At 37.3% G+C, this 25,073-nt stretch overlaps 2 protein-coding genes across 2 annotated transcripts in view; one reads left to right on the top strand and one right to left on the bottom strand.

The window, feature by feature from the left end:
* The window catches only part of LOC106880005 (isoleucine--tRNA ligase, cytoplasmic), a 55,463-nt gene that overhangs the window by 18,259 nt on the left and 12,131 nt on the right, over positions 1-25,073 (bottom strand). The window contains exons 2-15 of the mRNA XM_014929791.2: positions 13,612-13,740; positions 12,602-12,758; positions 11,345-11,464; positions 9,935-10,069; positions 9,410-9,494; positions 8,272-8,400; positions 7,750-7,837; positions 6,017-6,077; positions 4,282-4,380; positions 2,724-2,846; positions 2,405-2,496; positions 1,832-1,930; positions 385-511; positions 190-263 (exon numbers count right to left, since the gene is read on the bottom strand). Of these exons, the coding sequence (XP_014785277.1) occupies positions 190-263; positions 385-511; positions 1,832-1,930; positions 2,405-2,496; positions 2,724-2,846; positions 4,282-4,380; positions 6,017-6,077; positions 7,750-7,837; positions 8,272-8,400; positions 9,410-9,494; positions 9,935-10,069; positions 11,345-11,464; positions 12,602-12,758; positions 13,612-13,730 (1,508 nt within the window). The 5' untranslated portion in view covers positions 13,731-13,740. The remainder of the gene's footprint in view (positions 1-189; positions 264-384; positions 512-1,831; positions 1,931-2,404; positions 2,497-2,723; positions 2,847-4,281; positions 4,381-6,016; positions 6,078-7,749; positions 7,838-8,271; positions 8,401-9,409; positions 9,495-9,934; positions 10,070-11,344; positions 11,465-12,601; positions 12,759-13,611; positions 13,741-25,073) is intronic.
* LOC106880006 (uncharacterized) overlaps positions 3,035-25,073 on the top strand; it is a 46,718-nt gene continuing 24,679 nt past the window's right edge. Inside the window, exon 1 of the mRNA XM_052971487.1 lies at positions 3,035-3,732. The gene's annotated coding sequence lies outside the window, so the exon portion shown is untranslated. The remainder of the gene's footprint in view (positions 3,733-25,073) is intronic.

The raw sequence follows: 25,073 nt of genomic DNA, 5'->3' as shown, positions 1-25,073 counted from the left end.
CACACAAACACATACAAGTTCCCCATCCGACTAACAAATATGCACCAAAGCACACACACACATGAATACACACAAACACATACAAGTTCCCCATCCGACTAACAAATATGCACCAAAGCACACACACACATGAATACACACAAACACATACAAGTTCCCCATCTGACTAACAAAACCGTCAGCACCTACCTGTCTCTGTGGATGTCAGAGACGACTGTTCCAGTGAGCTCTTCTAATTCTTTTCGGCTACCAATACAGACAACCTACAAAAAACGAAAATTACCATAGTAGTGGTTGGCTGTTCGTAGAAATATGGTGCCAGTTCATTGACTGAAACCAGTAAAAGAATAAAAGAGTAAAAGGACATATATTCATAATAAATACCTCTTCACCATCATCACTGACCCAGAGGGGTATTGGGGTCCCCCAGTATCTGTTCCTTGATACTGCCCAGTCTCTTGCATCTTTCAACCAGTTGGCAAACCGTTTCTCTTTCACAAAATCTGGAACCCTATTGAGAAAAAGAAATGAGAGACTTCTAGAAGGGTAAATGTAGTGTGTGTGTGTGTGTGTGTGTGTGTGTGCACGCATATATGTGTGTGGTTGTGTGCAGGCACACAAATGCATGCACATTAATATGTGTTAATATACATGCATGTATGTATGTTAATGTGCATGAATGCATGTGTGTGTGTGTGTGTGTGTGTTATGAATTTAATGATTAATAAAGTAAAATGTGTTAAAATCTGAAAAAAAAAAAACCTCAACAAATGATAGTATGCATCACCAACAAATAAAATTGTTTTAATTCGAAAGTGAAGCCAGCAAAGGATTCTTTTGGAAAAGAAAGTACCTGCTTGAAACTTCGGAACTCATGTTACCTCACACCACTTGAGCCCATGAACAAACAAGAAAGCCTCTATATGGTTGCACAATTGTCTAGAAATAGCAGCCAAATTGTTCTTGAACCACAAAGCCTACCATCTTAAATTAGGAAATAATACATTATGAAATGTAGTCCAATACACTTTTAAAAACATAGGGGATGGCCATGGTTAATGTCTTTAATCACAGGTTAATTCAAAGAGTTATCTGGAGTTCACAGTAATTCATGAAACTATGGAGTCAACAACACACCTTCTACATAGTCATTCAATTTGTTAAAAATAACAGTTAAATCCCTCTCAAACCATGTGCAACTGCATTTTATTTTTTTTTAAATGGACTTAGTTTGGAGTATATTGAATAATAGATGAGATAGTCAAGGCTGAAATACATTTGATGATAAGTTTACTCAACCAGGGTTGATGTAATGTTAATTAACAATGGGAGAGTTTCCACAAGGTAGCTTGCCCTGTTAGAAATTATAGCCAGTTTACATTTACAACAGGTAATCCATAAGTTTCTAGAAGATCTGGCCAAGTTCAATGCCTGTGAAAACTGACAAATATAATTATTCAGTTTATAACACTTTAGCACTTTTGTTACAACATTTCTACCGAAATACAGTTTTGCTTCAATTAATTATGGAAGTAACGAAGAAGTTACTAAATTAACTTTGTTATTATTTAAGCAGGTGTGTAGAACATAAATTAACATGAAGTTTTGATGGAAATTTTTTATTTAGATCCCTTTAAAACAGGAAGTTTGTATCACAGGACTAAGGGCAGTCTAAGGTGGGGGTGATATTAGAAAGGTTAACTGAAGATGAAAAAGGAGAAATGGTAAGGTGCTGTCCCGACCATGAAGTTAACAGTTAAGTGTCTTAACGCTGCTGTGCTTTAATAGAAACATGTAATGGTTGATAAATTGGACAAAACTTCATACATACCAGTAGGTTTCTTGGTTGCATTTCAACAGATTCTCAGCGTGTTCTGCTACTCTGATAAATATACTTGGCACTGCTTTGTAGATTAATGGTGTATCAGACCTGAATATTGAGGGATGAGAAAGAGAGACAGTGGAAAAAAAGAGAGAGATTTAGAGTATTAGGAAACAACTGGTCACTTTTATCAGGCTTTCATCTGAAAGTTGAGAAGATGGAAAGTTTTACCAAGACCCAGTCTGATAATTTTCTCGTCTATGATTACCATATTTGTAACTCTCCACAGAAGTCCTACCTACAATTAGACCACATTTATCTATTCTAATACCATCCTCAATGTTAGTTTCACTATTAAGATCTGAACTTAACCCCAAGAGAATGCAATGAAGAGTGAATGAGGGAGCTCTATGTGGACACTTGATTTGCTAGAAATAGCAGCCAAGCTTCCCTCAAATGCACTCTACTAACTTCAAAAAGAACACTTTGGACAATGCAGTCCTAGCTATACAAAGAGATGATCTGGAGCTAAACAACACCAACAACAAAAGCAAAGATCTTCAAGGAAATGTCAAGTCTTACCTCCAGCAGAAGGGGTAGTTGTGAGTGACAGTTCCTTGGTGTACCAAACGACCTTGGCTCTTCAGGTATTTGACAATGTCTTTATCAGCATCCTAGTGGGTGGGAGAAATGGAGATGTGAAGTGAAGGTAAATAAAATGAAACCAATATCCTTAAGAGTGTAACAATAAAGACACTTCCTATTTCCATCCAGACATTTACTTTCAGTTGTTCAGTTCAAACTCTATGTTAATCTCACAAGTCTTGGAGGGTTTACAGTGAAGGACATGGGCTCTGTTGCTTTCTCTTTGGACTAACTTATCAATGAAACCAACACCTACCTTGATATAGATTCCTTTGTAGTCTGTCACTTCACTGGTGAATTGTCCACAAGCATCCACTGGACAGATGCTTGGCATGTCTTTTGTGATGAGCCCATAACTGGAACACACTCGGTAATCATCCTGTGAAGAGGAGAGGAGTAAAGAATAACAACACATACATTACCAAAATGTTTAAGACTGGACACAACAGATGTAAACTTGAAGATAAAAAATGGTCCCTAAATTAATTTTTTTCTCAACATTTGAACAAATTGAAAACTACTCCAGTTGCCCCAACAACATATTGTTTATTAATTGTCAATTTTTGTTCATCCAATCAGAGAGCATGATTCTGTCATGTGACATTTTCCTACTCCAACATTGTAGTTATTTATCCAATCAGGAGGCATCTTTTATTTATCCAATCAGGAGGCATCTTTTATTGACTCTCTCAGGTGACATTTTATAAATTGTCTCTTTTCATGGATTTATTCTTTTTTATCACATGACGCTTGTCTTGTTCATTTACACCATGGACAACTGAGATTACTGTCTACCATTTCACATTTCATTTTTGAATTATTGCAATATTTGTCGTTCATAAATAGAATAATTTTCTGAGCACGATATCATTATTTGTTTCTGTGTTATAACACAAATGAGGAAGAACAAGCCATAAAAGGAGCTCCTATGTAGTAGCTCAACATGAGTGAAATAATTAACAGCAAAATCTCTTTCAAATTATAAACAAAAGCAACATAACATTCTTATTTCGTTACTGCCCATAACGGGCTACACACAGAGAGGACAAACAAGAACAGACAAACGGATTAAGTCGATTATATCGACCCCAGTGTGTAACTGATACTTATTTAATCGACCCCGAAAGGATGAAGGGCAAAGTCAACCTCGGCGGAATTTGAACTCAGAAAGTAGCAGCAGACGAAATACCACTAAGTATTTCGCCCGGCAAAGCAATATAACATTCTAACTACAGGAATTATACCATGACAGATATCCAACAGAGGTACGTAAGTTTTATACTCAAAAATTACTATATTTGATGGTATCTAAGATGTAGTTTTTGCAAAAACATGTCTAAAAAAAAAAACAAACAAACAAAATCATCCCAGGTCCTACAAGTGAAGTTGGGCCTATATTACTTACTTTAACGTAACACAGTAAAACCTTTTTTCTTGAATATGTACTGATGAAATTAGGGTGCATCTAATATGTTCATGTGTCTTTTATGCTCTCAAATATAGTAATATACATCTTCACATATATATAAATAAAGATGGAACAGCAAAAATATTTTTTTCTGATGGTCTATCTGCTTATCCAGTTTCATTCTCAAGGCTTGGGTCAGCTTGAGGATTGAGATACTCACTTGAGACAGTCACTTGAGGTGTTATGCAATGAAATCAAACTTGAATGCAAAGCTAACATTTTAACCACACAACCATTTGACTAGTACTGTGCAGAACTAAAGAGGTTTAAACAGTGTATGTGTGTGTGTGTGTGTGTGTGAATGACAGAGGAGGGAGATAAGGAGGGGAGGAGAGAGAGAACTCACCTCTCCAAAATAGGGAGCTTGCTGTACAACTCCAGTACCACTCTCGGCAGAGACGTAACCATCACACAACACCTGGAAGCAGCCGGTTTTTTCTCTCATCTAAAAGAAGAAAAAAATAACAAATGACAAGAAAACAACAATAACAATTTTTCATATTGAATTTAAAACAACAGATTTATTGCAAAGAGGGGAGGGTTATAAGTCAATTGAACTAAACACTCAGAGCATAAGTAGTATCTATCATAGCTTCTCATTAACCCTTTCGTTACCAACCCGGCTGAAACCGACTCTGGCTCTGAGTACAAATGTCTTGTTTTCATAAGTTTTGAATTGTGAGTGAATTTGGTACATGGAACCAGTGTGGAAGCCCATTGTATATGTGTATGTTGGATGTCTTTGTGATTGTCTCTCACCAATGCTTCACAACTGTAGTTGTCAGGCAATGGTGAGGGGCACTTAGCAGTTTGGCAAAAGAGACCAATAGAATAAGTACCACATTTAAAAATATGTACGGGGGTTGATAGGATCAACCTCACCATACTTATTTAACCAAATCCCCTCAAGGGAGTGTCCCAGCATGCCCACCATCCAATGACTGAAACAAGCAAAAGATAAAATCTGAGTATTAAATGACTGGTAACTGGAGAAAAATTTTGCAATTAATTATATTTTGTAAATTATATCTCGTTAGCCTATTCACCTGTCAAGGGAAAAGCTTAAACTCATATGATGGTAAAACAACAAGTGGTTGGTTATGACAGGAGTGTGTATGTGTTTCTGTTTGTGGGTGAGGGGCTGTGCATGTGTTTGAGAGTGTATAGATTGTGTGTGTGTGTGTGTGTGTGTGTGTGTGTGTGTGTGTGCATGTAAGTTATATGTTAGATATATGTAAAAAACAATGACAAGTGTGTGTGTGTGTACATACATTCATACACACACACACACACACACACATGCATGATGCAGTGACAGAAGTTTACGTGTAAAGTGGAACAAAGTTAATTCAGAATTCATTGAAAATCAATAAACATCTGAGAATTTTTAATGATAGAATGAGGATACAGGTGTGACAGTCATGAAGTAAGTGATGCTGAGACAGCTTCGAATCACGGCTGATGCAATCATCAACCACAGCTGGGACAATTTACATCAAGAACAGGCCTAGCTCTTTGTCGGTTATGGCAACAAGTGTCCTAGTTGATCTGATCAATAGAACAGCCTGCTCATAAAATTAATGTACAAGTGGCTGAGCATTCCACAGACAAATGTACTCTCAATGCTTTAGCATTCAGATTATTGTCAAATGCAATGCTTATTTATTCATACTGTTTTGAAGTGATCATGCATTATCTCGGAGCTTTCAGATTTTGATGAAGTGATTGTTTATTTTTAGAATAACATTGTAGGGCAGGTGTAAGAGGCTGGATCTGGTGAGTTTGAACATGAAATCGGTAGAATATTTGGGCCCTATATTCTGGTTTAAATGCTAAAGGGTTAAGGTAGTTCCCAGGGAGATTCAGCATGCTGGCCCTTTGAATTACAGGTACAACTCATTTTTACCAGCTGAGGAGACCGGAGCAACATGAAATAAAATGTCTTGCTCAAGGACACAATATGCAGCCAGGAATTGAACTCGTGACCTTACGATCACAAGCCAAAAACCTTAACTACTAAACCACGTGCCTTCACTACAACAACAACAACAACAACAAAACAACAAACAAGCTCAACTTACATATTCAAAATAAGTAAACAATGGTTTGTATTTCTTTCCTTCCAGTGTTTTACCCTTGAACCTAGAAAGATAGATAATAATAAACTTGTAAATTAATCAAATAGATGATTAATGAGGTTAGTGAGACTAATTCTAATGGACATACAAACTTGGACTTAAAACATCGTGAAATATTTAGTTGGAGAAATAGTTGAGTGAATGAATGCCAGGCTATGTGGTTAATGTAGGACAACTGGGATTTCATATCCTTTCTACAACAGGAAAAGAAAGGTCACCATCACCACCAGGATTCTAACAACCACTTTTCCATGCTTGCATGGCTGGCAAATCCACATCACTCCATCAGGAGGCTGGATTCCTGGTTTCGCTGGTGTATGCATTCCTCTCCGGACTGGATGCTGGTCTGTCACAGGATTACTCATGTCTACCACCTGAGTGAACTGGAGCAATTTGAATTGAAGTGTTTTGCTCAAAAACACAATGCATCGCCCCGTCCAGGAACTGAAACCACAATCTTATGATCACAAATCCAACACTCTAACAAACTAAGCCATGTGCCTCCACTTTATTTGCATGGGTCAGACAGAATTTGTTGAGGTAGATTTTCTCTGGTAAGATGCCCTTCTTGTTGTTAACCTTCAGTTCCCAAGTGAGGTAATACTTCCCTACAGCCACACAATTTTAACCAAAATATTGGAAATGAATGACACTGCTTGGACAACAGTGACACTCATCTACAACTATCACATAACGCCAAGACAAGGAGACACAAACATACATTCACACACATATATATACTTATATACATTTAATTTAGTTACAATTTATTAATAAGGGTAGAAATTGATATTAATCAATTAAAACCAGTGGTCTAGCATATTAAAAAAATTTGAAGATTAAAATTATATTACATACAAAAATAAGAGGAATGACCAGCAAAAGTGGACTCCTATATGCTAGAAATAGAGAACATATTTTTCATGGTTAGATGATTCGGCATCTCTTTCTAGCATATAGGAGTCCACTTTTGCTGGTCCTTTCCTCTTATTTTTGTATTTAATTTAGTTACTGTAGGTTTAATATCAATACCGATACAAATGTACATAGATTTATGTGTTTCTTGTTATAGTTTAATTTTAAAGCTTTTAATCCGGCCTATATTTAGATTGAATACTGTTGTACATAGGGTAAATGTGTTTGAAAGTTGTTTCTTCTTTTTTTTTTTTTTTGGTATGTGTTTGTTCCCAAACAACACTTCTTTTACAGCTGTTGACACCGCCAGATTGAATGGTTATTGCCCAGGTGTTGAAACCATAATGATATCTGTGTAGCAGCTGATGATGGGGGTGTGTTGGATTGTTGGTATGGCAGTTATTGTATGTGCGGAATAGTTTTATAACATCCTTTTGATATAAATATATGACAGGCATCTTTCAGTTTCCCATTACCTGATTCACTTGAAAGGCTTTGGCTGGCCTAAGGTTATAGAAGAAGATGCTTAAAGTATCATGCAGTAGGACTGAACCCAAACCATGTGCTTGGGAAGCAAACTTCTTAACTACACAGCCATAGCTGTGCCAGTAAAACCACAGCTAGTCAAATCAACAGTGTCAGTCATACAGAGAGAGAGAGAGAAAGATAAGAGGTTAAACAGAGAGAGGGAGTGAGAGATGGTGAGAAAGGTAGAAATAGTCTAAGTGGGAGCCAAAGACACTGTGAGAGAGTTGAATTACTTTTCAAGAATGGTGTATTCTTCTTCACTTCTATAGAGAGAACACAGCCGTGCTTCCATCAAGATGAAAATTTTGTTGTTGCTTTTATCTGGAGAACAAAAACACATGGGAGTGATGGTTAGGAAACAATTCATTAGGAACAAAAATAAAACCAACAAAATAATAATAATAATAATAATCCTTTCTACTATAGGCACAAGGCCTGAAATTTGGGGGGGGGGGGAATAGTTGATTACATCGACCCCAGTATTTCACTGGTACTTAATCTATTAACCCCAAAAGAATGAAAGGCAAAGCTGACATCGGCAGAATTTGAACTCAGAATGTAAGGACAGACAAAATGCTGCTAAGCATTTTGTCCAGCATGCTAATGATTCTGCCCGCTGAATACTTAACCGATACTAATTTTGCTGACACCTGGGAGAATGAGAGGTTAAGTCCAAATTATGGCAGCATTTGAATAGAGAATGTAAACAACATAACTTGATACTATAGAAAAACCAGAATTTCTGAGCCACACACCTAAGAGTTTGATGTAATCAAGATCAGCATTGACACAAACTGACAAGTTGCTGGGAAGAGTCCAGGGTGTGGTAGTCCAGGCGACAAGGGATACTTCTGGGTCATCCAGTATAGGAAAACTCACAATAACTGTAAGAAGAGAAGAAAACACAAAGTGAGACATTTTGGTAAGACAGGGAAATAAATTTAAGATCAACAAACTATTTGTTCTGTAGTATTTAATAAAGAACAGTTTACAAAGAAATTTCAGAATCTTTAGTCCTTAATTCTAGTTACATCTTTCTCTGTCTATAACGTGAGTGTGTGTGTGTGTGTGTGTGTGTGTGCGTGTGTGCGTGTGCGTGCGCACATATGTCTACATATAAATACACATGCACACACACAGGTACCAAAACAATTTATTATCCTATCTGGGGTACCAGATGAACCCGCACCACAGCAAGAAACACGAAAGACAGCTCTGTTCAATTCACAACTTCACTAGAACCGATTCCAGAAACAGGACAGAAAAGTGAGTCTAAAATAAACAAGCATTAACACTAATGCAAACACCCGAGCATGGCTACAGCCCCTAGCTGAAACCAATAACATAATAGAATAATGGAGCTGAATAATAACAATTGGAGGAGTAGAGAGAATCTATACACTTACCCAACTATGAACCAGGATAGTGTTTTATGACCCAAGGATTTTGTGAAGAGAGAAAGATGGTTATTGAAGCCAATGCAGTTACCTAATAAAATGTCACATAGGTAAATTGAAATTTAGAGGTAATACTTGACAATTGTAAGCACCTGTGTATTCCAGCTAGTGGTTGCGGTGAAAGAATAAATTGTAAATCAAAAAAAATAACAACAAAACTAATTTTGCGGTTGAGGATAGCTTTACATTGTAGATTATACACATATTATATTATGTTATATTATATTATATTATATTATACACATGTAGAGCATGAAACACGTGTACCGCGGAATCCTTTGTAGTTTTGTTGTTATTTTTTTGGATTTACAATTAATAAAATGTCACATGTAGCTACACATGTTTATAGAAAGTTACAATCACGACAATATATATATGATGTCTAAACCTTATCTCTCTGCAACAGACTGAAAAAATGAAAATGTTTAATATTTACTAGCAGGATCGTTGACTTCTTTATAATTCTGACCCACTTCAAAGTTCGACAGAGGAGTGTTGCATGCTGTAGAGAATGGCATCACCTGAAATATAGAAATATTGGTAAGTCTAAGTACATGATGTATTTGCTCTATGCTTGTGTATAGTCAATGTGTGTGTGTGTGAGAGAGAAGAGAGAGAGAGAGAGAGTGTGTGTGTGTGTTTTATAGCATTCAGCCATAAAATAAATCCTCTTCAGTAAATTCTGTCTGACCCATGGAAAAGTAGATGTTAAAATGAGGATTATGATGATGATGATGATGATGAAATGATACTCTACTGTAATACTGCACCCTTACACAGTCAACCACTGCATCACAGGAACTGAAGTGTAGCCTATCTAAGGTTCTGGAACCTGTCAGTTGCTCTCAGATCACTGATTAACTACAGCAATACCAAAAAGGATCTTCTTTGATTACAGATAAAATAAGCTTTGAAAATGATAGTTTCCTAACTTAGCAGAAGAGAACATATATTCAATTACCTTGTAACCTTTGTAAACCAATCCTTTGACAAAAAGCTGGCGGAAAATGTACCAGACTGATTCCATGAAAGACGGGTACATAGTTTTGTAATCATTGTCAAAATCTATCCAACGACCCAGCCTTGTTACGATGCACTGAAAGAAGAACAACAAAAAAAACATGATAATTGATTAATTACAAATTTTGTTACTTTAAACAGTCACCGGATCAATTTTTGTAGGAGCTGGTATTAGAGCTGAATCGTACTAGTAATTATTTTATCAACTCAAATGGACATTATTCATTATTTTCTGGTCCATTTTGACAAAATGGCAATAAAATGTGATGAAATAGTATCAGCCTCTCTTTTCATTTTGACAACTCAGGGTTTAGCAGGACACAGTTGCACAGTGTTCTAAGAACATTGTTGCAACACAGTGACCATTGAGAAACACTGTAGACAACTGAAACACCTATATAACTACATTTTGTAGCAGAAGTGTACTGGATTGTCACTTGTACTCTCTATTGACAAGTACATTGATAGGGACAGTGAAAGATCACGATCTTACTGCAGAAAACTCATCTAACCTTGAATGAAAATTGTATTGAGGATTTTTTTGCTCTGTCACAAACACTAGTGCCAATGGCATGATATAATGTTATCTAGTACACACTGTAAAGTGGTTTATGATAGGAAGGATTTCTAGTTGTAAAATCATGCCAGGTAAGCATTACACAAACAATGACAATATTGGTTGGTTATCTCCATTGCTATATAAGAAAACAACAAAGGATTTCAGCAATGCCAAGATGGAAAAACAAAAATACAATGATAAGGAATATATCTAAGACTACACTATCCAATGTGTCCAGCTATTTTCGGGATGACAGGCTGCACTTTGACGGAAATTTGATTGTTATTTCTAGCAAGGCAATCTATTACATTTGCTTGCCATTCGTCTGTTAGAAATTATAGCAGTTGGGTGCAGATATATATCTAGGAGTCCAACTTGAAATTTGGTAGTTGAGGGAGTCAGTAGTGATTTTTGAAGTTATTAGTCAACTTAAGTCACTAATCCAGAAGATTGAACCTCTTTACACATAAAATCTCATTTTGAATCAATGATAGAGTCACTCAACCGGCAAGAGACAAAAGTCAAATCTCCCTTGGATCACACCCTACCAATGTTTAAAAAAAAAAAAAAGGTCAAATTGAACATTGACATTCTGGATATACTAAATGGCATGGTTGGACCACCTTGAGGATAGCCAAGTTAGAGCTAAATAATGACAGCAAATTTCTCATTTATGCATATATGGACAAAAAACATAATCACATTTTTTTTTTTTTTTTCAAAAATTGAATTTGAAATTAAAATTCTAATAAATTGAAAATTGGCAAAAAAAAGTGGTAAAAAGAAACGAACCTTCCATTCTTTTGAATATCTCATCACAATCTTGCGGCATTCTTGGTTGTAAGCAGCAATTCCTATCTTTTCTACATCTTCTGGACCTTTGATATTTAAGATTTTGTCAATCTCAAATTCCTGGTAAGTAAGTAAGTAAGTAAATAATAATAACAACAACAAAAACAATATCAAATTTTGGCAGAACGCCAGTAATTTCAGAGGAGTCAATTACAGCGACCCCAGTACTCAACTAGTACTTATTTTATCGACCCCAAAAGGATGAAAGGCAAAGTCAACCTTGGTGGAATGATGATGATAATAATTTATATATTTTACAGGACTGAAGGCATTTCAGTTTTGATTAGGAGTTACATACAACAGGTAATCACCTGTGTACCACAGAACTGCTAGATCAGGGTTGACTTGGAGCTACAGAACACATTACTCCAAACACATTAAAATAGAACCTCGCATAGGAAGTGAAAGAGGGGAAAAAGAAAATATTCATGACTCAATGAGGAAACTATTATACAGTCACTTGAACTTGCTAGAATAGCAGCCAAATTTCCCTAGAAAATTCCACACTATAATATTTGTTCTACTATAGGCACAAGACCTAAAATTTTGGAGAAGCAGGAGAGTCGATTACATCAACCCAAATACTGAACTGCTACTTATTTATCAACCATGAAAGGATCAAAGACAAAGACAACTTCAGTGGAATTTAAATTCAGAATATAAAGAACCAGAAGAAAGGCTGCCATGCATTTTGTCTGACACACTTAACCCATTACCAACCAGTGATCTCATATGAGATCACTTAAAAATTACAAATTTCGTAATTATCTGTCAATATTTACACATATCTAACCTTTTTGCTATATCTACTAGGTATATTTCTCTGATATTCAAATGAGGTTTGCTAATTTTTCACCCAATATCTTGCTTATTTCTATTTAAAATGTTATTTTGATCATTCCAGCATGTTTCTAAGGCTGTTTTATGCTAGAAATCAAAGTTTCATAAAAAAATTCCAGTTGATAGAATTATGGGAGGTAATGGGTTAAGAATTCTGCCAGTTTGCCGCTCTATCTCACACAATCATATTGAGAAAAAGGAGGAAAATGTATTGGACAATGTAATCTTCGATATACAAAAAGGTAGTGCACTTTCAGCTAAAACATCCTTAATCATAAATCTGCTCTATCAAGGCTGGTTTGGGGTTAAACAACTACACCCACATACTATCTGCTACGCTTTAATTGATTTACTTACAATAGGCAGTCCATGGCAATCCCAACCAAAGCGCCGCTCCACGTAGTACCCTTTCAAACTGGCATACCTGGTGACAATGTCTTTGATGGTTCCAGCTAAAATATGTCCATAATGAGGCAGGCCAGTAGCAAACGGGGGTCCATCGTAGAAACTATATCTGCAATACAAAAATAATCTGTCAGGAATACTGCATTTGCAAGACAAATGTGTGTTCATGTCTGAATGAGTGTGTGTGTATGTTTATATGCATGGATGTATATGTATACAGACACAAACACACAGATGTGTGTGTGTGTTAAATAAATTATTTTTAATGGTGGAACTCAAAGTAGATAAATGATTTCAAAGTTTGGCACAAGGCCAGCAGTTTCAGGGAAGGATCAACCCCAGAGCTCAAGTGGTACTTATGTTATTGATACTGAAAGGATGAAGGGCAAAGTCAACTTCAACGTAATTTGAACTCAAAGTTCAGTTGCTGAGCAATTTGTTTGGCACAATAACGACTCTGCCAGCTTGCCACCAGTGGATAGAATATTAGATTAAACGAAAGTCAAAAGCTTCCCACAATCTCCAGCCTTCAACTTTTTTTTTTTTTTCATCCAAAGAGTTTTTAACTCAATATTCTACATTACTATTTATAGCTTTATCTATTTTCAGTTCCATCATCAAAAAAAAATTTACTTCATGTCGCTTGAAGTTTTAAAATTCTTATAGAGTGTGTAACAAATGAATGAATGGATGGGTGGGTGGAATGGGGAAGGAGGGGTGGAGGGAGAGGTGGATGGAGGGAGGTGGGGATGGGTGGATGAATGCATAGATGGCTGGATGTATATATGTATCCATGCATATATGTACACATGTAACTGTGCAATGTTTGAACAGTTTAATGACAACAAATATTGCTAGTTTGTTTAGAATAATTTCTCATCCACATGTTCTTCATTGAAACCACAGTTAAAACCTGTGAACACATTAAAAAGACAACACAAAACCCTTAAACATTTCCTTACCTTGGTCGCCCCTCGCTGAGTTTCATGGATGTTTGAAATGCATCGATCTCTTCCCATAGTTGAAGGATTTTCTCCTCTTCATTAGGGAAGTCGATAGTTTCAGAGACTGGTTGTGCCATAGATTGAACCCTAAAGAATAGAACAATAAAACAGAGTTATAGGGATCAGTAGTACCACAAACTAAGCCCTTGAGAAAAGGGCAGAAGGAAAAAAATGCTTCCAAACAATTTGAAGTATAGGGTTGAACCTCATCGTGTGTGCGTTCTCACCACTTGATAACTGGTGTTGGTTTGTTAACATCCCATAACATAGCAGTTCAGTGAAAGAGACCAGAAGTGTAAGTACTAAATTTAGAGAAAAAAAAATTTAACAAAAAAAACAGGACTGGGATTGATTTATTTAAAACAACTCTTCAAGGCAGTGCTCCAGTATGGCTGCAGTCCAATGAGTGAAACAAGCAAAAGATAAAAAAGACAGCAATGATAACCTGAGGTACATCACACACACACACACACACACACACACACACACAATATTGCTAAATCTATGTGTAAAAACTGGAAGTGGAACATATTTCCAGTGACAACAGAGCTGCCAATTTATGGCAGCAGTTTCGCAATAATGCTTGGAATTGTTCCAAATTTGCAATTTAGGGCTGCTATTAAGTAATCGTAATTTCTTCTTATTTACTTCCTTTTTTTTCCGCTTTTCAACTCTCTTCTAACTGCGACGACATTGTTTGACCAAAGGAACAGAGAGTGTGAGAAGGAGGTGGAGTTTTAAAAAAAAAAAAAAAAAAAAAAAAAAAAAAAAAAAGTGAAGGTGGGAGAGTAGGAGAAGTTATAAAAGCTAAAAGATTAATGAGAAACTCCTCCTTCCCACCCCCACCCAGCACATACACAGATACAAACAAGTGTGAAACTGAATGAAAAGTTATGGCAGTTTGACATAAAACAGTATAATAAACCAGTTATTGCAATATGATTCATCTCTTCAAACTACCACCAAAATATTGAACCCTTTGCTGACCTCTTACGACCTCATTAATTAGAAGATTCTATTTAAAACTCAGCAGAAGTAATCGCCCTCTCTTCCCCCACACCCACCTACCATGTTAGATTAGGGTTTTGGGTGCTCCAAGAAAGAAGTTTGTTTCAATTTTTCTTGATCTAAAAATAGCCACAGGGAAAACAACTTACTATTTACTATCCCTTTCAATTACCTTCTATATATCCACGAGAGAATTTTGTTTTTACTTTCAGCTCAGTACCGGAGGGGCCTCTGTTATATGTGCACGGCTGGACTAAGGGGCGTTTTGGTGCAAGATTTAGTAGCAGTTTCACATGCATGTGAATCTCCCCTCTCTTGGTCATCGATGTGGCACAAAGGAAAGGCCAACCGTTTTAAGGCCAATACAACTTCACAGAGGTGTTGTCACAGACTGAGCTTTTGAATTACAAATACAATTTATCTGACTGGCTTACTCACACTTTCAGACTACCAAATTTTATTCAACCCGAGATTATGATAGAAGACAAATGCTCAAAGATTCATGTAGTGAGTTTGAACCTAGGTCCTCGTGGTTGCAAAGTAAACTTCTTAATCACCAAACCATGCTTATGCTTACATACATGTGCACGGTTGTGGTAAGAAGTTTGCTTCCCAACCACATGGTTTGGCATTCAGTCCCACTGCATGGCACCTTGGACAAGTGTCTTCGACAATAGACTTGGGCTGGCCTTGTGAGAGGATTTGGTAAATAGAAACTAAAAGAAACCAATGTGTGTGTGTGTGTGTGTGTGTGTGTGTGTGTGAGCCTGGTGTTGCCATCCGGTTTCACCAGTCCTCAGTCAAATCGTCCAACCCATGCTAGCATGGAAGGCGGACGTTAAACGATGATGATGATGATGATGATGATGATATATGTATATATATATATATATATATATATATTTATGTCTGTGTTTGTCCCACTTAATAAACAGTGTTAATTTGTTTACATACCTGTAACTTAGCAGTTCAGCAAAAGAGACCAATACAATAAGCACTGAGCCTTAAAAAAAAATTAATTACTGGGTCAATTTGTTCAACTAAACCCTTCAAGGTGGTACCCCAGCATGGCTGTGGTCCAATGAACAAAACCAGTGATAGATAAAAGATAAAAGATGTACAGCAGAATGCAAAAACCTTGAAGAGATCCCTCACATCAATTTGGTTGATGCTTTAAGAGTCCCACCAATCCACTGCCTTGATTTGGAGTCTGAAAATAAGTTGGAGGCTTGTCAGATAGATTGGATCATATTTGTAATTCAAAGGCCCAGCCTTGCCACATTGATTTGGCTGGAGAATTATGTTAAGAGTACACATCTGTGGAGAACTCAGCCACTTATACGTTAATCAAATAAGTAGGTGCTTCAGTTAATTGGACAACTGAAAGCTCACCTGAAAAACTAATGAAGAATCCATCACAAGTGAATTACATAGTCAACATTACATCTTGGCTCACACCAATAACTCGGTTGTTTTTATTTATATACCATCGTAACAAAGCCATATACACATGTGCACATGTATGTATACACATATATATGTACATATGTATGCATGTATATATGTATGTGCATACACATGAATGCATGTATGGGAAGCAGGATCTTTTATTATTACATTGATAAATTAGTAAACACATCAAATGGATTTCCATTTCTTCGCAACTAAACTAATTCTATTTTGCAGGACAGGCAGACTCTAACGTTTTGGCCTGGCTGTCAGCAGAAATATGCTGACTCGGACATTTGGCTCCTCCTTATTGCAGCAAATCAAATAGTTTATTGATTATATTGATTAGTGATATCTAGTCATGAGCACAGGACCGACCACCCCAACTTTATTTACTTGTGTGGACAACATAATTTTTACAGCAGTGTAGGGCATTCAACAACACTGTGACCACAACCACTACTACCAACACTATTACTACAACTACTAATAATAATAAAGTGCTGTACTCATTAATACGATGACATCCGGTGCTATAGCCACCACCATCGCTAGTCTGTACTATAACCGATATTGTAGTAACCACTACCACTCCAACATCAAATACTGTAACCACCACCACCACCACAACAGTTCATACTGTAGCCACTACCACCACTACAATATCCATACTGTAGCCAGTATTGTAGTAACCACTACCACTACAGCAGTCAGTCCTACAGCTACCACCACTACGACAGCCTGTACTACAATCGCCACAACACCTACAACCAGTGTTATAACCACCACCACAATAACTTATACTGTAACCACTACAATAGCCATTAGTGTAATCAACACTACAACAGCCAGGAATGTAGTCACCACTGTTAAAGCCAGTACTTATTTCTTTATTGCCCACAAGGGGCTAAACATAGAGGGGACAAACAAGTTCAGACAAACGGATTAAGTCGATTACCTCGACCCCAGTGAGTAACTGGTACTTAATTCATCGACCCCGAAAGGATGAAAGTCAAAGTCAACCTCGGCGGAATTTGAACTCAGAACGTAGCGGCAGACAAAATACCACGAAGCATTTTGCCCGGCGTGCTAACGTTTCGGCCAGCTTGCTGCCTTCATCAAAGCCAGTTAAAACCAGTACTGTAGCCAACACCACTATAACCAGTACTAGAGATACCACCACTGCAGCCAATACCATAGCAATCAACACCACAACCACAATTAGTCTCCTTGGTTGAAGGGAGAGTACAGATTGGTGCAGGCATAACAGTGTGGTTAAGAAGCCTGAGGTTTCAGGTTCAAGTCCACTGCATGACATCTTAGGCAAGTGTCTTCTGGTGTTATTTCTTTACTACCCACAAGGGGCTACACACAGAGGGGACAAACAAGGAGAGACAAACGGATTAAATCGATTATATCGACCCCAGTGCGTAACTGGTACTTATTTAATCGACCCCGAAAGGATGAAAGGCAAAGTCGACCTCGGCAGAATTTGAACTCAGAACGTAGCGGGGAGACGAAATACTGCTGAGCATTTCGCCCGGCCTGCTAACGTTTCTACCAGCTCGCCCAGGTCAACTAATGCCTTGTGAGTGAATTTGGTAGATGGAAACTGTGTAGAAGCCTGTTGAGTGTGTGTGTGTGTGTGAGAGAGAGAGAGAGAGAGTTTGTCCCACTGCTTGACAACCAGTTGGTTTGTGTATATCCCTGTAGCTTAGCAGTTCAGCAAAAGAGATTTAACAGAATAAGTACCAAATGTAAAAAAAAAAAAAAAGTCCTGGGGTTCGACTAAACCCTTCAAAGTGGTGCTGTGTTCCAGCATGATTGCAGTTCAGAGACTGAAACAATTAAAAAGGTAAAGGATTGGATAATGTTGTCCTAGATGGACAAAAAGACAGGATGGTCACCACTCTGGCACACACCTTGGATCAAAGGTAAGCTAGATCAATAGTCGAACCATGTTGCAGAGGTAAACAACATAATCATCATCATCATCAACAACTTATTCAGGAAAATGAAACAACAAAAGTAAATCAGTTTCGTATGAATTATCAACAGAGATCTAAGTGAATCAGTTTCTAATACAGTTGAACAAACACTGGGAAAAATAAAATAAAAATGTACATCAATATCTTTACTAGTCTACTTCAGCATCAGAGGAAAATAGCTTTTATTGGGAAACAATCTTAATAAATAAGTCAATTGTACAGATATGTAACCAACCGACCGTATCAGGCATAAAACATATACCACTGCATCTGCAGGCAGACTTGCTCCATTAGTGGGCTTTCATAGAAGGAAAGAAAAACAGCAACATGTATTTGCTTCAATTCACAATTAGATAAACTCAATGGGAGTGAATTTATTCCACTTTGTGAACTTTTTGTACTTATTATTTACCGATGTGGACCATCACTAGTTTCCCCGGATTCTGCTGTTTTGCTTTAATGGAAACCACTTTGAATATTAAGGCGGGAAGGTCAGCAGGTTTTATAGCAAGACCTAAGAGTCGGAATAACTACACAATGCATCACCGTCTCGAAACAAAGAACTACATTCCGTATTAGAGAGAGAGAGAGAGAGAGAATGAATCAGTGAGGTTAACTGTAAATATTCTTTGTTCTTCAAAGAGATGGTCATAAGATACCGCAACCACTGAATGTGGATAGCACATTTCAACAACACGTGATACAACAACAGAATATAACCAGATCAGATAATGATAGCTAAAAAGTTAAACTGCAAATTACAGGGTCAGGCAGTCTGAATCCTTCTGTTCTGCAGTGCATTGTGTCCGAAAGCAAATGCTCCTCCCACTACTACCACAGTTTTGTCATCACCATTGCCACCGTCATCATCTGCTTTCCATACTGGCATGGGTTTGATGTTTTGACAGGATCCAAAAGATCGGATAACTGTCTTGCTCCATCTAAAACTTGCAGTAAAATTTTTTTAGAATCACAAGTATCACAGTTAATGAAGGAGGTCTCGTTAGATAAATTGACTTCAGCACTTAAGATTTTGTGATCTGGAATTCATTCTATCAGACTCTTTTGCAAAACTGTTTTAAGTTACAAGGATTTTTATGTTTTTATCTAAAACTTGTTTCAGTCATTAGACTGTGGCCACCACCTTGAAGAATTTTAGTTGAATGAATCAACCCTAGTCGCTATGTTGCAGGGATGGAAACACACCAACACCAGTTGTCAAGCAGTGGTGGAGGACAAACACAGGCACAAAGACACACACACACACACACACACACACACACCTCTTTGAGGCTGTGTGCTCTATACAAGAAACTGATATCCAAGAACATGCCAAAGACACTGGTATGGTTGCATGCACCATAGATTTAAGCCATCACCTTGTTTAACACCAGAGTATGGCTTTTGGCTGCCTTCAGCAAAATCCCTTGCTTCAAGTAATCAGAACAGGTATGAGGATAACTTTCTGGGTAAGAAATTAATGAAAAAATATCTACAAGCATGGCTGTGTAGTTAGGAAGCTCACTTTGCAACCATGTGGTTTTGGGTTCAGTCCCATGGTGCAGCACCTTGGCCGTCTTCTACTAAAGCCTGAAGTTAATCATTGCCTTGTGAGTGAATCTAATAGACGGAAACTGTGTGGAAACCTATCATGTGTGTATGCAGGTGTGTGTGTGTGTGGGAGGGGGTGTATACACACATGTGTGTGCATGTGCAAGTGGTATATGTGTATGCCTATGTGCCTGTAGAGCCCCCACTGGCTCCATCACACACACACATACAACATACATACACACACACATGAGATAGCAATAGCTAAAAAGTTTAACTGCAAATTACAAATCACGGAGTTTGAATCCTTCTGCTCTGCAGTGCATTATATCTGAAAACAACCACACACACACACACATGCGTGTGCACACTGCTTGACAACTTAAGATGGTTTGTTTACATCCCAATAACTTGGCAGCTTAGCAAAAAAGAGCAATTGAATAAGTACCAGACTTTAAAAACAATTACTAGGATTGATTTGTCCAATTAAAACCCTTCAAGGCAGTGCCCCAGCATGGCCGCTATCCAATGACTGAAGCAAGTGAAATATAAAAGATTAAATATTATAAGTTTCTGTTTTTGGTAAAAGAAAAGTTACTGCACCTTAAAAATGCAAGAATTTAACACCACTTTGGTTTTTTTGAGGTTGTAAATCTGAGCTGAAATTACACTGTCTGGTGGAATGTCTTTGGAATGTCTTGGTGGAATGTCTTTGATCATAGGCTTGCTTGATCAGGGCCAACCTAGGGTTAAACAACATCTCCAGCATCTTTACATTTATTATAGTCTTTGAAATGCTTTAGCAATTTTTCTGTCTTCTCTCTCAGTTGGATCATACATTCTAAAATCCTGCTTACTCCAATCCCTTCCACCATGCTCATCAAAGCTCCCCTCCCCCTCAGACACACAAATCGTGGGCGGACAGCGCTGAAGACAAACAGACGTAATCAACAAAAGGGATGTAAACAACGGCTGTAAGAAGGAGACATGAATGCTACCAAAATACTACAATGATTGAAGGGAGGATGTACTTATAAATCAAGTAAGCTTAGTCTGATTAAATAAGAATCACCATGGCAACGTTTCCCCATGGTCTGAAATGTATAGACAAAAAGGAAAGGAAAGGAAAAGGGAAAGAAAAGAAAGAAGAAAACTAGAAATTAACAGACACTTTCTCGACCAGAATAACGCAACTGAAAAGAAACGGCTGATATAGCAAGCAAGTAAAAATAGACAAATCAATAAACATGTGCGAGATAAAAATAAATTCAACAAACTTCAACTATAGATGAAGAGGATGATGATGATGATGAGGAGGAGGAGGAGGAGGAGGAAGAGGAAGAAGATGTTTGTGACAGTGGTGGCAGTGATGGTCGGTTGAACTAATGGTCAGTTAATGTTTGGTCACGATAACAAAAGTGACAGCCAACTCATCATCTGGTCTGCTACATTGGCTAAATAAATCCATCTAATATATATATTTATATATACATACATAATATATATATATATATAAATATAATATGTAAGCACGTATGTATAGTGTGCATGTGTGTGTGCATGCATGTATATGTAAATATGCATGAATGAATGAATAGAAGGATGTACATACATATTTTCCATTCACCCCACTCCTACCTTATCAAGCATTTAATACAGGGTATTTAAAAACGAATAGTACAAAATGGAAAAATACATGCGACTGTTGTAATGAACATATTGCAAAAATACTGGGGGGGGGGTGTACCATTCATTTTGAATTACCCTGTATATCTGTAGCTTGCAATAGGGTTGGGTAGGTCTGCAATCTGCAATACAGCAACTTTCCATGCCTCTCAGTCCTGTGTCATTTCCACACACCAGCCTAACACTTTCAGGCCCCGACCTATCTACTTCCATCAATCACACCCCCTTTTAGCCTCTATGCAGCACTCAAAAACATAACACGACGACACCAGCATCTGTTCGTCTCTGCTGAATCAATCTTCCAATACCTTTAATGTCCAGTTGCTTTCTTCTCACACCATTTGACCCAACCCTCTCCTCAAATACGTTAATACTGCATACTTATTGATCCGTACTCAACCCTTCCCTCTTCTGCTGCTATCAATCCTCTGTTTTTATCACCTATGTTTTAACTCTTAATACAACATGACATCATCGTCTCTTTAATTACTGCAGGTCTTCTACGATCGATGTCATACAGCACAGCATCACCAACACACACACACACATACACCCTCTAATCACTGCAAGCTTGCTGTTTTAATTGTCATACAATAGTGTCTCACCTTTGATCAGTATTTCAGGTCCTCTGTAATCACTATCACACAGCATTACACTTCTGATGCATATACAATCTTTCTACCTACTTCAGGTCTTCTGTTTTTAATCATCCTACAATATCATACATTTTTCTCCAATCAATGACATCACCACATTACACAAGCCAATGAGCAAACCTCCATGCAACCTGATGGCCTGCTAGAAATAGTAACTGAAATCTTTAAATCACCTCCTAATGTCTTAAATAAGAAAAAATACACTAGAAAGTGTATACCTAGGGAATAAAAAATGCAAATGGTAAATATAAGATATGGCAGCCTATTGCTGGATGGATGCATTCTTCTTCATGCCTGAAGGATTTTGCTCATACTAACTCATTAACACTGCCTTGCTAATTAGACGTTGACGAGTACTCTACTGGTCTTAATATTTACTTTTGCCAACTGAGTGGTCTGAAACAGTGTGAACTAAAGTGCTTTGCTCAAGGACAAAACCTGTGTCCTGGACAAAGAATCGAACCTACAACCTTATGAATATGAGCTCAGTTGTCTAATCATGAGGCCACATTTCTTTTCAAACTCAGCTATGCTACTGCAGAAAAACAAAATAAGATGGTAGCACCTGGAACACTTTAACCCTTTAGTAGTTAAACTGGCCATGTCTGGCCAAAATATTCTACCTGTTTCATGTTCAAACTGGCCGAATCTGGCCACCTCACAGCAACCCTACATTATCATTTTAAAAATTAACAATTACTTCATCAAACTCTCAAAGCTACAAGATAATCCATGATTAATTCAAAACAATGTAACAAAATAAGCACTACTTTTGATAGAATAATTTGAATGCCAAAGGGTTAATCCCTTGTCATCTCATATACAGCATCACCTGACTCATATAAAGTAGTCATCACAAATTCCTTGGATATTCTATATTTGTGGTCACTATTAGGGTCTATTGTTCTCTACTGCAGACATCACCATCATCCAGGGCAGTCTTCTTTCATTACATACTCCACAGAAGACCATACCTTTTCCAAGCATTTTTTGATTTGAGTAGGGGTCCTTTATTGGGTGCTGTTTAACCTCCCAGAGCATATGATGTCACTCATTATTCTTTAATAGATTCTGCTTTACTCTCACATGAAAAGGACATCTACATCCGTTGACTTGCTGAGCAAACAATCTTTTAATGGTGTTGCTAATGTTATGGTCATGTTGTGGTTGAAAAACATCATCATCCACTTTTCCATGCTTGCGTGGGTAGAATGGAATTTGTTGAGGCAGATTTTCTACAGCCAGATGCCCTTCCTGTTGCCAGGGAAGGTGATATTTCCCCATAATCAGATATGTTCTCATGGAATATTAGAAACAAATGACACCACTTGTATGATGGTGAAACTCGTTTACAATCATCACACGATGTCAAGACCAGGAGACAGTAACACACACACCCACACTGGTTTCTTTTTCAGTTTCTATCAAATCCACTCACAAGGCTCTGATCAGAATGGGGTTACAGCAAAAAAGACTTGTTCAAGATGACACACAGTGGGACTGAACCCAGAACCATGTGACTGGGAAGCAAACTTTCTACTACACAACCGCACTGGCACCTATATGAGTGTAAATTTTCTCATCCAATTTATAGTCAAACAAATCGACCCCAGTACTTATTTTTTGTTAAACCTAGTACTTAGTCTGTTGATCTCTTTTGCTGTACTGCTTGGTTATGGGAACATAAACACACCAACACTGATTTTCAATCAGTATGGAAGGACAAAAAAAGACACAAAGACACACACACACACACAACAAACTTCTTTCAGGTTCTGTCTACCAAATCCACTCACAAGGCTTTGGTTGGCCAGAAGCTATATGAGAAGACACTTGCCCAAGGTGATACACAGTGTGTCTGGACCCAGAACCATGTGGTTGGGAAGCTAGTTTCTTACAGCCAATGAATGGCTATAGGGGTCCACCTGAATGAAATAGTAATCAAAGGAGCCCTTAGGCAAAAAATGGTTCACCACTACTGTTATAAACAGTAATAATAATAAAAATCCTTTCTACTGGAGGCACAAGCCCTCAATTTTGGAGCAGGGGAGGGGACTAGTTGATCACATCGACCCCAGTATTTTCACTGGTACTTAATTTATTGACCCCGAAAGGATGAAAAGTGAAGTTGACCTCAGCAGAATTTGAACTCAGAACATAGGAATGGGCGAAATATCACTAAGCATTTCATTCAGCGTGCTAACGATTCTGCCAGCTCGCAGCCTTGGCAATAATAATAATAATAATAATAATAATAATAATAATAATAATGATGATTTCCTGTATTAGCTACAAGGATGAGATTTCCTTCAGTGGCTTAAAATCTATTCTATGACGGATAATTCGAGTTCCAAAAGCTTAACGAACTGTTTCAGTAATATTGAAAGTTCAATGAAAGGGCAACAGCAAAAACAATGTTGACCTCAACATAAGATGAAGATGAATAAATTCCAGTAAAAGCTGAAGGCCATCTTTGGCTATCGCTTTAAAACACACTGATGAGATGTGTGGAGTTGAGTTTAGATGAATCATCAGGAAACTAACTACAAAATCAAATAATCTATATTGGATCTGAACAGAATTAATCAGAAACGAAGTTACTTCAGATGATGGTAACGAGCTCCCTAGCAGCCTCAGTTGTTAATAATTAAGGCATATCTATTATATATATATTATGAGAACAAGATGTTATGCACTCTCTACATAACTATCTTGGGTTCTTATTCAAATGAAAATCAACGAGCTGTAATACTATAATAAGTGGTGGTGGTGGTGGCGGTGCTATCTACGATTTTTTGTTTTTTTTATTTCCCTGTTAATTTTGCTGTTCCTGTTGTTGTTGTTGTTGTTGTTATACTGATATAACATTAATGAATTGCAAATTATATCTGGTAAAATTACATGTAAAGTTACACCAAAATATTAATTTCCTCTTGGAGATGGAAGGAGGAGGAAAAAAGGAGAGAAAAAAAATATTAATCAATAATTATCAAGAATTTGTTGGTTTCTTTATTTTTTTTTTCTTTCTTGTTATTTTTTTTCATTTCTGATAGTTTAAGTTTGTTGTTGTTTACTGTTGTAC

The sequence above is a fragment of the Octopus bimaculoides genome, chromosome 11 (genome assembly GCF_001194135.2).
Source record: "Octopus bimaculoides isolate UCB-OBI-ISO-001 chromosome 11, ASM119413v2, whole genome shotgun sequence".
In the NCBI taxonomy this organism is placed as follows: domain Eukaryota; kingdom Metazoa; phylum Mollusca; class Cephalopoda; order Octopoda; family Octopodidae; genus Octopus; species Octopus bimaculoides.
Note: the sequence above shows the minus strand (reverse complement) of the source record. Positions and strands in the feature narration are given on the sequence as shown.